The 16,935-nt window shown below is 40.7% G+C and overlaps 1 protein-coding gene across 1 annotated transcript in view; it reads left to right on the top strand.

Moving 5' to 3' along the window:
- The window catches only part of LOC129099170 (protein kinase C beta type-like), an 80,429-nt gene extending 71,572 nt beyond the window's left edge, over window positions 1-8,857 (top strand). Inside the window, 2 exon segments of the mRNA XM_054608350.1 lie at window positions 3,331-3,471; window positions 6,962-8,857. Of these exon segments, the coding sequence (XP_054464325.1) occupies window positions 3,331-3,471; window positions 6,962-7,138 (318 nt within the window). The 3' untranslated portion in view covers window positions 7,139-8,857.
- The last annotated feature ends 8,078 nt before the right edge of the window (window positions 8,858-16,935 follow it).

Raw genomic sequence — 16,935 nt, 5'->3', positions numbered from 1 at the left:
ATAAAATATATATATATATATATACGTATATATATATATATATATATATATATATACGTGTATATATATTTTTTTGTACGGATTTTATAAAATCTACGTGAAGATTTTCAATCCAAGAAGGAGTTTGGTCAAAGATAAATTCTTATAATAGATTCATGGTCAAAGCTCATTGCAGCTCTCTCTCTCTCTCTCTCTCTCTCTTGTGTTTCACTGCATTTTATTTTGGTAGGTTTCAGCGGCTCAAAAAAAAAAACGACACCGCTCTTCTTGTCTCATGAACCCTCCAAAATAATTGTTGAAATTCGTTGTGAAATTGAAAACAGAAAGTTGCGTGTGACTACAAACATCTAACCCATTATTAGTATGAACAGTTAGTGTATTGTCACATATATTGTGGCTGTAGAGTCATGATTCTGTGTTGTAGTGTAGGAGGAAGCTCTGGTTGTGTGGTTCTGAATGACTGACACCAACACACTGCTGCAAACCTTTCAGCGTGGAGTAACATCGTCCTTTCACCGGTTATCTGTGAGTTGAAGGTGCATATTTCCTTCAGTACTGAGGTCATGTACTGTACGCAGAAGGCTCGTGGTTTGCGTGTGTGTTAGTGTGTGTTGAGCACATGTGTGGAAAGGGAGTGATCAGAGACATTTCCACTCCCCTGCTTCCTCCCTGACCAGCATTCATATTTCATAGCCAGCAATGGGCCACACAGACACACACACACACACACACACACACATGAAGCTGCTACTGCAGTATATTCCGTAGTGTTAGGCACATGATGTCTTCAACCACATGATTCTACAGCAAAGAGTAATTGTGCAAAGGATGTACTTACACATCCAAAGGCACGCACACGCACAGCCCTTTTTCCAGTGCAACTCGCTATTGTGTTCTGCAAAGCAAGAAGCATGGCTCGGTTTTTATGAAATTATGTTATCGTTCTTATAAAGTCAGAGCACAAGTGTATGAAGGTGAACATGTATTGTGCCTTGTATTGGTCATCCAGAGGAAAAGATGTGTGGAGTTTCGCTTAAAGTAAAAATGTCTCGACACCTTCGATAGGTCCGGCAGCACCACGTCCAAAAAAAGTAGGAGGCACATGCAAAATCAGTTTTTTCAGTGACTATGCACTCATTTTGTTCGACCCTCGTGTCACATACACATGCTCACCCTGTGTGACCTTCAAATAAGAGACTGCAGATGAAACGCATTATTGTTATAAATGAATTACAGTATTCCTGCTGTTTGATAATGGCTACAAGTATTTAATCAACTCAAAGGGAAATGCCTTATACATTCTACAAAGAGACGGCATTATCGGTTACAAATCAAGCCACCAAACTTTCTCTCTTATGCCTTTGTGCAGGGCAATTTAAATGCCCAAATGTGAACCAAAATTGCATCAGATCTGCATGAACACATGAAACTCAGCACTCCACCTACCTCTCTGCAAACTTATTTAATAGCAAAAGAAAAAATTACGCCTTGTCACTGAAATGGTGACATTGTTTGCTCTACTGACAGCCTGCATGGGAATAAAATAAATGCCATGACTGTATAGGAACTAGGTTTTACCAGATGGCGAGTGGAGCCCGTTTGTATTGAGCGACCAGAGCAAGTAAACCATGTCGTTTTCACATATGCCATTAATTCCTGCAATGGGTGACCTCTTTCTGCCCGGCTGCTCTGTGGACTGCTTCTGTCTCTCTCGATGCACACGATGACAAAGACTGCAGATACACCGAGACTCTCAGACTCAAGAGGCTGCTGTATCTGTGATGTCTGCCCAAAAAAAGCCGCCAGATTTGTTACAGAACTTTTGTAAAAGAAAAAAAGAAAAAAAAAAAAAAGATGTGAAATCAACTGTAGCAGCACAGGTGTTGTTTTAAGTGTGCCCACTGGGTCGCTTTGAAACTGTTGTGCATGCACATTTCAAGAGAGATTATTTTTGCTTCTGTGGAAAATATTCCCCAACAATTAATTACATTTGTTTTTAAATAAAATATTCTTTACTCAACCGTTTACTTTTTGCATGCCTGTTAATCAAGGTGTGTGTTTGTGTTGATGAGTAAATGTGTGTGTGTGTGTGTGTGTGTGTGTGTGTGTGTGTGTGTGTGTGTGTGTGTGTGCCAGTGTGTTTATATGCCAGTGTGTTTATATGCACACATACGTGCATGCGTGTGTGTTCAGTGTAAGGTTGACTGACCCGTGGAAAATGTTATTTTAGTTCTAATGTAACGAGTTATGACTGCTCCTCCTGAGGGAGGCACATCCCACCTACACACACACACACACACACACATTCTTACACACACACATACACACACACATTGACGTCACCAGCCTGGATGCTTTTCTTAAGGTTTTCTGTAGACAGACACCGTAAACGGTCCGTAATTATGCCTCTGGAAAACTTCTGTGGTAGAAAAGCAGCAACAGTTATTCATTTATCTGCAGGCGGTGGTTTGGTGGCTCATATTTGATTCTCAGAGAAAGAGACTTCTAAGGTGATAAATGGTGGAATTGAAGGAGAAAAATAATAGTAATGACGTTTCTTTATAAACAGAGATGAATGGAAGAGAGAATCATAGACAGAAACGCTGAGGAAAAGAGACAGGAATAAATGAGATGAAAGTTTAATGATGCCAGAGGGGAAATTTGGGCTATCACAGCAGCACACTGTAGAGAGAAGATCAGATGCAGACCTGTTTTGTATTTAAGGATTATGCCTACAGTTTAGCTTATGTAGATGTGACAAGTCAAGACATCACATATTATTGAAATGTAATAATTAATGTAATTTAGTCTGCTATCTGTAAGCTAACCATTATTATTCTATGATATTCCTGCAAGCTAATGAACACGCCACCGTGTCTGTAAATGTGGCTGATTTGGTGTTAAAATGTAGAGGAGCAGAGTTTTATGTGGTCAGGGTTTGAGACTTGTAATAGTTGTAATTGGTAATTATATCATCTTGAATATTATATATATTTATCATCTTTCAATGGAATTAGTCTGTATTTTTCATTTGTCAAGTATTTAATTCACACAGGAGTTTTACAAAAATAGTCTTTACCATGTGTTCCTTTTTCATTCATACTATACTATTGTTTATGGAGTTACCAGCAAACATGCTACGTTATGACAGAAGAGCCCGGGCGTAAGGAGAGGAAGAGGTTCTGATGGGAATGTGTTTTATAAAACTGGGTGATGACAATCACTGCAAAAATAGACAAAGCACGTGTACCCTGAGACAGAGAAGGTTACATGGAAAGAGGGACAACTTGGGTTGTAACTTTTGTAACTTTTTCCTCTCCGTCCGTCCAGCTGATGACGAAGCATCCAGCGAAACGACTCGGCTGTGCTCCGGAGGGCGAGAGAGACATCAGGGAGCACAGCTTCTTCCGCTACATGGACTGGGAGAAACTGGAGAACAAGGAAGTGCAGCCGCCATTCAAACCAAGAGCTGTAAGTCTGACCCCGACCCGACCCCAAATAAGGAAATACAATCCCTCTGAGACCAGGAGTTTGATTCCTGTTGGTGGTGAAGCTGCTGCTCTGAGCGCCGTTTCGCCGTGTCTAACCTCAACACCTATCTCTCTTCTCTTTCTGTTGCTTTACTCATCTTTTCACTTCCGATGTGATTGTATCTCTGTCTCTTTCTCCCGTCTCTTCTGTTTCGGGACAATGCACACAGGTAAGTCAGGAAGTGATGGTGGTGATTGGGTGGAATGTGTGGTGATGAAGATGTGATACCACGAAATGCTGATAATGGTGATGGTGGAGAGGAGGATGATGAAAGAGAGGAAGGTGAAGCGATGAATGTGGGTCGGATGAGGACGATGGTGAAGATATCGAGGTGACAGCAGTATGATGATCTTTAGATTTTGGCGGCCATTTTTAAGTTTACATTTGTTCGATTGGTTTGGTCTGTTAAGCTAAAAACAGTTTGGTGCGGTCGCGTTGTGCTTGAGCTTTTGTCGGGTTTAGATTGAGTTCAGAGTGAACCTCGAGTTAACGACTAGACGTCCAAACAAGTCTCAGCAACAGCGACCTAAAAACAACTGTGTGCTTGTGTTTTTCTATTCCTTTTTTTTTCTTCTACGACAAAATTAGTTTGATCACAACTATGCAGGATGATGTCATCTCATACTAAGACACACACACACACACACACACACACACACACACACACACACACACACACACACACACTATAACATGTACACACACTCACACACAGCCTTAGGCCACACTGCTGCTGGAGAGTTTTTCTGAGTTGAGCTTTTTTATGCAGCTGTCTTGGCCTGCTGGGGTTGTGTGTGTGTGTGTGTGTGTGTGTGTGTGTGTGTGTGTGTGTGTGTGTGTGTGTGTGTGTGTGTGTGTGTGTGTGTGTGTGTGTGTGTGTGTGTGTGTGTGTGTGTGTGTGTGTGTGTGTGTGTGTGTGTGTGTGTGTGTGTGTGTGTGTTAGAGGTCACCATTTGGACCTGCTTTCACACTGGAGGTGTGTTTCTTCTGCAGCGTCCTCTGATGTGACTACTAACATATGTTGTCTGATCTCATCTTTCTCTCTTCTCTCCTTCTGTATCGGCCTCTTCTTCCTGTTTGATCGTCCTTCTAACATCTCTCACCTGTCTGCGCTGTCGCTTGCTATCTCCCTCTCTCTTCCTGTCTTTCTTCTTCCTTCTGAGAACAAATAAAGGTTCAGATGTTTCTTATTTTTTTTGAAGAACCGTTGCGTTTACCCCGCATAAAAGTTTAGAGTTCGGTTTAGCATCTGAAGGTTGTTCTTTGATCTTTTTGGTGAGCAGTATGTGTGTTGTTTTAAAAGCGGCCTCAGAGCGGTATGTGTTGGTGTTCGTCTACAGATGATTGCTTATGAAGGATGATGCTTTCAAAAAACAATATCAATGGTTGAAGTGGAGATTTGGTCAGAAGTTCCTAACCTTTTTGTGATTCTGGTCTGCTTGTGGATTCACACTCTGAAGAGTCTTTTGGTCTAAATGTGTGTCTAGATGTCCAACAGACGGATAAAGAACGGTCCCTGGAGCTTCGTTTACAGCGAGTGTCTTAAATGATCACGGTTCATCTGTCTGTCCATCAAGCAATCTGTTGTCAATCCATTCATCCATCCTTCACCTAAACACTCCATCCATCCATCTGCTCACTATTCACTGCTGCCACGCATCAACCCATCTGTCCTTCCACATCTTTATTCGTCCTCTCTGTGTTCACAGTTTTTTCTCACGTTTCTTTCTGTTTATTTGCATGCTCTGGGTCTCAGTCTCAAATGAAACCTGTCCTGGAGTGCACTCCTGTTAACAGAACCCTCAAGAAAAAAGATTTTAAATATTACAGAAACATCTTACCTGTTCTTGCAAGAGCAAGGCCCAAATAAATACAACAAAAGCAAAAGAGCATTTAATCAGAACCAAACCAAGTTGCATCCCTAGTTTGAAAAAAGGTACGTAGCCTTTAATCAGGAAATGATATGCGAGATGCTTACCACATCAGCTGGCTATGGTGTTGTGTACCGAATTGTACTTTTATGGCACTTATTTAATTTCCCTATGTGGAAGAATTCTTCCCACCTGGTTTAAACAAACGCAAGTAATTAGCTGCAAATACAATTTGACCCTGGTGTATTACTCATTTCACATATTTCCCCAAACTATAAACAATCTGGCTTAATTTCATTTGGTGTTTTTTGCAAGTTACAGAGATTTAATGAGTTTGTAGTTTTCCTCTGGGTGATGTTGTCAGAGGACACTGAATCCTTGTTGTGTTAATTAAAGATCCGCGCAGTGATGGAGATGGAGAAGAGAAAAAAAAGGAATAGCTCGGCCCGAAGTCCCCGTTAGGCATACTGTCGGGAAAATACAGTTTTCAAGTTAATAACTTGTTTTATGTTCTTAGACGGACACACATCTCGTGGGTTTATCGGCTCTTTTTGGGTTCCCAGCGGTCCGAGCGAGGAAATGAAGTGACTGAAATGAAAACTGACTCGAGAAAATAAATTCTACCCGATGTGAATTGCACAATACTAATAGATGATTTCATTCTGTCCTGTCACTTCAGGAGTTTGATTGGATAGGGATAACTGATCTTCTGCTATTGCTAAATTTATAATCTCAATAACAAAACTTTTAATTAGCAGATGTCATTTTTAATTATGATGGCATAATTGTCATGTAGAATATTTATTTTCAAATTGTGCAGCTTCTTAGCAAATATCTATAGCGATTCTGAGTTACGCCCAGTTATTTGCATACTAGCTGGTTGTCTGATTTGGTTTATCATATCTCAGCAGGTCTTCACAGCTGCAGCATATAATTAACCCACAATTACTCCGTTATCGTCACATAAGGCTTTGAGCCTTTTTCTTGTTCGACTATTTATAAATTCCAATTAAATCGAAGTATTACAACCCAGAAATCTAGATGAAACACCAAGGAAAAAGTTGTGTTTGGCTATTAACTTACAGCCGCGGTGGGATGCTTTTTGAGTTAAATATTCGTTAACGTAACGTTATAGCTCCACCCATAATCCAGCGTAGTGCACTGCCACAGGACGTTTGAGACTTCAGTGGCCTTGTTCTGTTTAAAACTGGAGGTGAATATGTTTCAAATATTTGAAAAAGGGGAAAGCAAGTGTGTGAGGTGCGCTTGATTTATGCTCTCCTGAGTACTACTTTGAAAGTAATAAAAAATTACCTTTTAGCCAGCGCACATGGAGAGTGGAATCAAGCTCACCCGAAGCACCGGCACCTTGTTTTGATATTTGAAACCATGTTCAAGTAATGTCATCTCACACCCTGGTTCAACCCACCATTCCCCTTCTTTTGTTTTCCTCTCCTCCTCCTCCCCCCCCACCCCCACCCCCAACCCATCCATTCCTCTCCATCCCCAATCCCCACCCCCTCCCCTTGCACTCCATCCTTTTCCGCCCTCCTCAACAGTGCGGACGGGATGCCGAGAACTTTGACCGCTTTTTCACTCGCCACCCGCCGGTGCTGACCCCTCCCGATGAGGAAGTGATTCAGAACCTGGACCAGGACGAGTTCCAGGGATTCTCCTTTATCAACCCAGAGTTCCCGGGAGCTGATGCTACCATCACTGCCACCGAGCAGGCTTGATTTCAGCTCATGCACGCACACAAACACGTACATAATCATCCCCCCCCCCCCCTTATCAACCCTTTGTGCCCTGGATCACACACACACACACACACACACACACACACACACACACACACACACACACACACACACATATCAACTTTAAATATCCATGACATGATCCTGGAAAAGCCATGACTTAAACTGATAAAGACACTGTTTACTTAATAACACACATTTATTGTTCACACTGCTGCAACCTGGATGTGCTGGCTTCTTCTGAGGCTGCATGTGCACTGAATGCATGCGGCACTCTAGTGCAGCTCAGAAATACCATATATATCAGACATTTGATTTAGACTGACATTTGGGATAATTAGATAAACAAATCCTGCATTTTTCCACGCTTCTACGTGGTCAAAATGTGACCACTTGGCAAGATATGAGTCATTGACTTTCTCCCAGATTTGTTTTTAAGAAACAAGATGCTTGGAAGTGTGATTCACCACAAGCTTGTTGAATCAACTTGTGTTGCTCCCAGGGTGAACAAAGTGTTTGTGTTTCATTTACCAAACCTCATCGGAATAAGGATGAGAAATAAATGGTGACCCTTAAAATCCCAAATGTCGTAAATGCAGTAAATTTACAACCTAAATCCAGATTAGTAGTCAAGTCACGAGTCCTCGGCCAACACATGAAAATACACAACAGCATAATACACATGTAACATAGCTCCAGCATTCCATTTTATTATCATTTTTTGGTGGAAATTGTGATTTAACTTTTCTTTTGCTCATTCTTCAACTATTCCAGCGCATTCTGAGTTGGGCCTGTACTTCTGGTGTGCTTTCTATCAATGTGTAGTAATAATAGAGTCTGTACGTTTATCTTTATCTTAGCTAGAACTGGAATGCTTCACATGCTTGTGCATGAGTTTCTATATCAATAATAGCCCTGGACTCTGCATCCCAGCAGCATTTGAGCATCGTATATCTGCACCACTTTGTTCTCATGGTTTTCAACATATGTATTTGGTGTATGATTTTACACATTGAGACAGTGGAAGATTTGTGCCACAAAATGCGACAAATATCAGATTTGATTTGTGTCTTATTCGCTGTTGGGCACTGGGCTCATGATGGTAAAATGCTGTTGGGAAATGTAGTCTTTATATAGGCTTTGAGTCAGTTGAATAGATAATACTACTTCTTATACTCTCAGTTTCTGTTATCTAGTATATAAGCAATGAAAGAGACTAGCAGTTAGTTTCACAAAAGCATGACTCCGATACCTGGGCGTTTGTTTACAGCGTATGTGTGTGTGCACATGTATGTGATATGTGTGCGAACGAGCACTGTGTATGAAAAACGCATGTTTGCGTTTGCATTTTTGTATGTGTGTCAAGACTTGACTTCCCCGCCTTGCGTTGGCCTTGCGTTGGCCTTGCGTTTACATTTGTTTGTATGGTGAATGTCTGCACCCCGTCAAAACAAACAGTATTGGTATGATCCACTTTACTTCCAAACAGCGGCTCCACAAGTCTCTGAAGAGGAGAAAATAAGGAGAGATGCATGATATTTAAATTGAAACAATTAATAATAATATTAGGTTTCAGTACATGTCGGCAAGAGAGTAGTAATACTAAAGAAAATGTGTTTCTCAAGCCTTGTGTTTGAATTATTGACATTTGTTGAGCAAATTTTTACCTTAATAGAAAACGTTGCTGTAGTGTAAAAAAAAAAAGGCCACTAGCTGGATTTCCAACAGCGGACCAATATTTCATGCAGCTCTACTTCTGATCAAGTTTTTCTGGTTATGTGGGAAAGGATTTAATGCTCAACTCACTATAATTGGAGTTTTTCAAGTAGCCATCTGTTTGTGCAGCAAATGAGGACACGGGTTAAAGCTAGGCCTTCTGAAGCGGGAACAATATTTGTGTGTTTTTTTGTCTCTTGTTTTCCTCAGCTAGCAATAATCTTGTTGACAGGGAGGCAGAATTGGTATTGAAGCAACCTTCAGAGGGCTCAGGTTAGGGCTGTCATTCATTAGCATGCCTAAGGAGAGGAGGTTAGGAATGTTCATGTTCTTCAGATTGCCTAGAATTTGGCTTTAAATATCTCAGTAACATTTGAAATATATCCATTACAAGGGTGGAGAAAAAAAAAAAAGGAAATCTTCAATCAGAAGAGATATTTTTTGCTGGACTCTGGAGGGTACGAAGAAAGCTGATCCAGGTCTCCTTTAATTTCCTCATCACTGAACCTCTGATCACTGATTGGGTTAATTGATGAAAATTAAAGTCATTGATTTAGGTACAGTCTTAACTAACATCTGGATTAAGTTGGTCCTGTCTGTCATCTCTAGTCTTGAACTGTAAACTGCTGATGAGTTCAGCACAGAAGAGCAGCTTTAGCGCTTTCACATTTCGTCCACAATTATGAGTCTGGAAGTAAATGCAGCTGTTGTGTTTTTATGACTTAAAGACATACGGCTCAATATGTGTCCATTATCTGTGTCGTCCATCCATTGTCGGTACATTGTTTATTACAGTCAGTGTCTCCTGTATTATAACAGTTAACTATATATACTTACACATAAACATATATAACTGTGTCAAATGTTGATATTTACACCATGTGGTCAGTATTGTAAAGGACGAGAGCAGAAGTCTGTTTTCATGATTCCTTCCTGCTGAAGGAGAATGAAATGCATGAAAAACAAATGCTTTTGTTTAACCTTTTTATTATAGGATTTATACACATTTGACATATTAGGGTGAATCATGTTTAGTGTCTGCATTGCTTCAAAGGTGTGATCATAGCTACTGTTGTGTGAGCTATATGTGAAATAATACATACACAAAAAAAATGCAAAAAAAAAAAGCTTATCACAATGCTTTCCATGTGCCAAAATGTTTTGTTTGTTTGTTTTCCAGGAAAAACAGGCATATAATAAAGGATTTAAAGATGTTTTAGGGAGTCGTTGCTGTTGTTTTTCTATTTATATGATGTTCTTTGAGTTTTAATGTCATTGTAAAAAAGGAGGAAAGAGATTAGAGAGATGGAGGGTGAAAGAAAGAAAGAAAGAAAGAAAGAAAGAAACAATTCCACCATGAGAGAGGACGAGGCAGTAAGAAGGGACAGTGGAAGGGAGGGACGAGGGAGCGAAGTGAGGCTCTGTGAAGCGGGGCAGGTGGCTACGACAGGCTGTGCATATTTCATGGCTGCCACTTATCATAAGAGTCTTTCCCTGACGGGGGAGCGTAGGTCTGATGACTTCAAGGAAATAACATGCAGAACACGGCCTACATACACACAGCCCTGCTGAGCCACTCAGCCGCCTCACGCCGCCTTTAAAGCTGCTCGCAATCCACTGCAGTCGAGCTGCTGCTGCTGCTGCTGCTGCTGCTGCTCTCACTAGCTGCACATTTACATCTAAGAGGGGTTACTGGATATTGCACCATTTACTATCCCTGGCTAGTAGGCTACAAAAATATGTTTACAAGAATTGACAGAAACTAAGACGGGAAAACAGTGTCAAGACAAGACACCAATTATCCACTGGGAGTGTTTCTGTCTGTGATCAAAGGAGTAGTGAAAGCAAGTGAGGTTCAATATCTATTGATGAGAAGGTAAAAACAATGTCGTTGAGGTTCAACCTTAATAAAATAAATGGAACGTGCTGAAATGACCATTAGGTTCTTCACATTCGGGTGGATTGTTGAAGCATGTGACCATAAGAGTGTGACATCGGGCTCAGATGTTGTTGTTTTTTAAATAGGATACTTTGCTGTGACTGTCCACAATTTCAATTTTTTGAATAGCTTTGACAAATGTCATCCATGTCTCCACCAAAGCAGGCTGTCGCTCTTTAACCAAGGCTGGATACACACACGCTGCACAGTGGGTTATGGGTCATCCCCTGCATTTTAATGTTTGCTAATCAGGACTCCACAATTTTTTTAATAACCAAAAACCTGAAGACGTGTTTCTCTCGAGATTGTCATGTATTCTTTGCATCAGCCATTTAACATGCTTAGAAAGCATTGGTTGACATTTCAGAAAATCTGCTTAAGTCACGTACCTTGTTCAGAGTTAGATGAGAAGATTAATACGACACTTGACACTATGAAGCAAAAGCTAGTAGATGGTTAGCTTAAATTAGCATGAGGGAAACAAAAGAATCCCCCTACCAGCACTTCTAAAGCATACAAATTAGAATATTTTTTATCTTAGTTGCTGCGTTAACAAACAAACAAAAATGTAAACACTTCAATGTGTTTTTACATTGAGGTATTTGGACGTGTTCTCTGTTTCCAGACCATAAAACACTTAGCTTTAATGTCACACTGTAGAAGGTTAGTTTTTGGGCTCATTTTAATTTCCTTGTGCAGATAATTGATCCTGTTAAGTGACAAATTTGGTGAACTTTTATTCCCAGAGCGCATTAGCTAATTAGCCAGCTGATTAGCAGGCGAGCTAAAAGGAAATCCAGAATCGTTATATACAGTATTAAACGATAGATTAGTGATTCATTCTCCGAAAACTGCTGAAGAGTCAGTTTCACTGGACGTGAAGTAGCCTTCACTGGTTACTGATTTCAACTTCAACTTGTAGCAAATACATTTCACATGTTGTTCTTTATATTTCTCTTGAGAAATAACAGCTTCTTGTTGCTTTGTTTGCCCGTACAGTTCTTCCCAGAAGGCACACCCCGCATCCATCTCTGTTAACTGTATACTAACAATGTGGCTGCAGCTGTATTTTATGGAAATTTATCATAACAGCAATAGGAACTCCTGTGTAACAGTAAGTTCCAGCGCATAAGCTGCATAAAGTTTTTATTGGAGTGGATGTAATAGCCATGTACACAGTAAGCCCCAGCAGTGCTGGAGTGCGTGTGATAATTAATTCCAAATGTTGCGGCCCCCAAATTAAAGCCAGTGGCTTCAGCACAAAGCAGCCTGCGCTTATCAGCCCAAAACAGGTCAGCGTTCGATACCGCCTTTCATTCACCCTCCTCTCCTCTTCACCTCCCCTTTCCTCTGTGCCTCCCGCTCTCTCCCCGCATCCTCGGCTGACATAGGCTCGTCTCCCGCTAATCCTCTCGTTACTGAAAAGAGATGGGGTGAGAGAGAGAGAGAGAGAGAGGGAAGGCAGGCAGGAGAGAGGAGGAGAGGGAAGGAAGGGAGGTGTAAAGAGGCAAAGACTAAATTAAAGACTCAGAGTCGTGTTTCTCTATTAAAACCACTGCCTCTGGAGCACAGTGACTTGAAAAACAATTGTTTTTGCCCTGATGCTGCTGTGTATTCCAAGCTTTCTATCTATACATCTATACCAAGGGCCACTGATATTTATCTCACCCCCCCATCCTTTGCTGCATCGCTTTCTCTCTCTCCGTATCTCCGTCTCTCTGCCTCACAGCATTAACTGCAATTGAAGCGTGTTGAGATGGAACACATTATGAGCTGGCCTACATGGCTGGCAGCTGTGTGCGTGTGTGAGTGTGAGTTTATATGTGTATTTTTGGTAAATAACTGCATGCACGGTCTAAGCAGTGTAGGCTACACATGATTTAAAAGGTTTGGGAAGCATAAACGCATGCATACACATCACTACGTGGACTTGACTGACATTTAGTTTGACAGTATATAGATCAACATCAGTGACATGGATGAGAAAGATTTCCTAGAATTTTCCTTCAGGATGTGAAAATGAGATCATACGTGGGACCACTATTCTGTATCCAAGCCACAACGATAGATACCACCCAGCAGTATTGTGTGGACGGTGAATTTACTAAGACCCGCCCCCCTTAGTTACAGTTGCTATGCCTGCCATGGCTGATAATGGTGGCAAATTTACCGGTCAAGTGTTTTAGTAATTTTTTTGTTGTCATTCATGTATTTTTACTTGCATTTTGTGATATTTTTAATTAGAAAAGTCGCATGGAAATTCAATAAAACGTCTTCAGTTGAGCATACAAGTTTTTCCTCACTTGAGGTGGTTTTAGTCCTTTTTTTGAGGAGTTGATGCGCTTTATGAGTTATGGAAATGTCTTTGCTGGATAAATTCTGACGTAGCCGTCATTTAACCCACGACTGGTCAGCTGTTTATGCCGACATTGTCTTTTTGGATATATTCCTATAACGCGCAAATGCTTGTCTTCTTTGGACAACATGAAACATGGCCAATACAAGCTGACATGAAAGTAAAACTTTCCCAATTGAGACTAATTCTAAAGACCTCTTACCATATTTCTACATGTTAGATGGACAAGGCAGCTTGACTTGTTTCCAGTTCTCAACCTCTACTTCTTCTACTCTGTTTACTGCTGGATTACAGTCATTGGTAGCTTTTAGTGCAAGCTTCTCACCAAACTTTGCTGTAGCCTAGTTTATTCCCTCCAAACAGTTGATGGAAACGTGTCTAATTTGCTTGTTTTTTTGTGACGTTTCTGAAATTAACTTTAAATTTCCTTTACAATTAAATGGAAACACGTCTAATGGACCTTCGATTTCAGACAGAGTTAAAAAAACAACAACAGGTATCTCATTTAAAGCCAACAAGCCTGAGTATTGTCAGCTGAAATGAAACTTTTGCTAACTGATTCCACCAGCTGTAGCTAGGTAGCTAACTGAGCTAATGCTATCTCATTGACTTGATTGAAAGAGTCTCAAGCCGATGATTCAATTTTTCCAACTGACTTGTTTTAAACAATAATATTGTAAAAGGTTTTTTTCATACGTAATTGATTGATGCGTACATATTGTGCTACATGACTGGAATGTCTATCAACATTATATATTATGTTTACACAAAATATTCAAATCCAGTCTGCATGTTTTTTATGGCCACGCCATTCCATCAAATTAAATCATGCACCCTCCAAAAATGACATATGTGGTATCTTTGGAAACTTTGGGATCTCAACTACAGTTTAAAATAAAGTTCTGTGAATTTTTAAGATGTTTTTTCTGCACAGCAAGATTGTAGGCCTGCTAACTGTGAAATGACAAGGTTAAATAAAACTAAAATCAACAAAACTACATCTCTGATAATTTGGAACATTAATTACACCAAGCCCTTCTGAGTGTTGCACCAGGCCTCTCTTGGTGGATATCATGCCCAGGAACGAGTGGTGGATCTGGGCCGGCTGTGGCAGGTGTGTCCCTGTGGATGGAGGGAGCTCCTCTCAGGCGATGGGAGAGTTGGCAGATGAAGGTAGGAGAAGCAACGTCGGTTTGTGGTTCCTGTGATCTTGAAAGCTCTCCTGTCCCTCTCTGTCGCTCATGTTGTTTCTGACCTTCCTCTGCCTCGCTCTTGTCAAAAAGTAGAAAAAAACCAAGCCTGTATTGACTTTTATACCTTCAGAGAAGTGTTGGACCAACATTAGATTCTCCTCTTCTTTAGTCCTGTCTCTTTTTCACCTCTTTCCGTCCTCTCCCTCGTGCTGTGAGTTGGACTGTGGCTTCAGCTATTTGTGTTTGTCAAACGTTCATGCTGTTAGAGGCTCAGTCTCTTGACTTTGTGGATGTATTTATGCTCATGGATTTTCTGGGATGGCCCCTTGTGTGGTTTTCTCTGTGACCGCTACTCGCTCAGTGATGTGAATATTTATGTACCCAGCTTTTATTTCTGTTTCTCTCTCTCTCTCTCTGCTGCTTTATCCCACTTAACCTTGTGGTTCTTTTAATCTATCTGTGATTATATATTGTTTTTTACTGGATTTAGCTGAAAAATGTACTGCCTTTAGAGACTTAATCATGTCTCCCACATTTCATGGTCAATGCACATTAAGAATTAGTTTCTTTCTTCAAGGTGACTCCTTAGTTTTGCCCTTCTCCATGGTTTTCCTTTGTTTCATTCATACCATTCATGTTTAGTGTTTCCTGTTTTATTTTGTTATTACGCTCTCTTCTTGTTTCACATCTCTTCACTTCCTGCCTTTGTGTTTTTTCCCACGGTTCACCGGTCCCTCGTTTGCACCTCCTGCTCACCCTTTCCCCGTTAGACAGTCACTATTTATACTAGCCCAGTTCTTTTGTTCCTTGTCTGTTCAGCTTTGTTGTGCCATTTGTTTGGAGTTTTGTTGTCTTTACCCTTGTTGCATTCATTTGACTCCGTGCCTATAATCCATTTATCAAATAGTATCTGGATCTGGATATGCATATGGGTCCATCTCATGCTAACTGCACTCCAAATTGCAACATGTTTCCAGTGAACATACACAGGGTCTTCATATTGCAAGCACAGCTGAGAATATCTTTCCAGTATTAAAAAGTTAAAACATAAAGGGAAAGGAAATTCAAAAGAGCTGCTCTCTCACAGTCCTTCAAAGTAACAAATAGATACATAAATGTTAAAGTGCAGAACAACGTACCTTATGATCACATTAAAATGTCTGTTCTCTGTCTTTATTCTTAATACATCCTACAGGCCATATATGGCATACAGTGATGTGACTGTGTGTGTGTGTGTGTGTGTGTGTGTGTGTGTGTGTGTGTGTGTGTGTGTGTGTGTGTGTGTGTGTGTGTGTGTGTGTGTGTGTGTGTGTGTGTGTGTGTGTGTGTGTGTGTGAATACCAATGTTTCCTTTGGTGTTTGCTCATGAACACAGAGCCTCGAAGCACAATGAGTGCAGCTAGCATGGGTAGCCTTAATAAGAATTAAATCATAAACAGTGTGAGTATGTCGGTGAATCAAATTGGCAGCAATCTAACTTTCCCCTCCCCCCACTCACTAACATACACTGCTCCAGGTTTAACACCCAGCTCGCTCTTTTCCTTCCTCTGTCCATCCACCAAATGAACCAAGCATTAACAAGGCCCTGCCCAGGAGGAACCCTCCACTACCAAACACACACAGAGAGATTTCCCTCACCTCCTACACAAAGCCTCAGCTGCTGTTTCCTGTACTCCGCTCTCTCTTTGTTGTCTTCATGTATGTCGCTTAGCATTATTCTCTCATCCCTTCTCTCTTAGTGTTCACTCTCCTCTGCACCTTCTTTTACTCACTCTCCCACTTTATCCTTGAATGTATTTAACGTCTTTTTTATTTTACCTTTGGAACTAGGGCGCTTCAGTATTGCGTCGTTGTGTAATTGTCCGTTTTAGAGCAAAAGTGCGATTACTTTGGAGTCGGGACCAAAATTGAAAGGGGCAGCATGATGTGAATGCTTTGTTCAAGGTACTCCACATCTGACTATCTCTCTTCCTGTTTCATATCCATTCATCTTTTTCATCTTTTATTTTTTATCTTCCTTTCACCTGTCATAATTCATACAGATACTATGTGAAGCATCCTAACATAAGCAAACCCTTATCACATTATCACATCAAGTTTGTGTCCTGGCTACAAATAGCATAAACAAAAGGCACCATCACAGAAAAAAGACAGGACAAGAATAGTGTGCTGTGTTTGTTCCTGTTATTTTCTATGTAAACCCACATGCCAGCAGCAGCAAAACAGCCAGACAGAATGCACCACTGTCCTATTTTTCAGTGTTGAAACCTCAGAAAAGCAGCATTTTTGTAGATTCACTCCATTGCTTGGCACATCCAGGCAACAGTGCCTACATCTTTTTCTTGTCAGGTGTGGTATGTCTTCTGTAGTCTTGTACCTGTCACAGTGGACAAGGGGAGGCTCATTGTTGAGCTGTAAAAATACCCTGGCATTATAGAGATAATGTTTTTTTTAAAAAGACATTGGCTGGTGAGACGTAGCCGGAGAGTTTGGATATTCAGGTGAGAAATAAAGGGAAGTAGCATAAAAGTCTCATGAATTGAGGACAGCACTTCAGATTCACTCTATATGC

Source organism: Anoplopoma fimbria, chromosome 11 (assembly GCF_027596085.1).
Source record: "Anoplopoma fimbria isolate UVic2021 breed Golden Eagle Sablefish chromosome 11, Afim_UVic_2022, whole genome shotgun sequence".
Taxonomy (NCBI): Eukaryota; Metazoa; Chordata; class Actinopteri; order Perciformes; family Anoplopomatidae; genus Anoplopoma; species Anoplopoma fimbria.
Note: the sequence above shows the minus strand (reverse complement) of the source record. Positions and strands in the feature narration are given on the sequence as shown.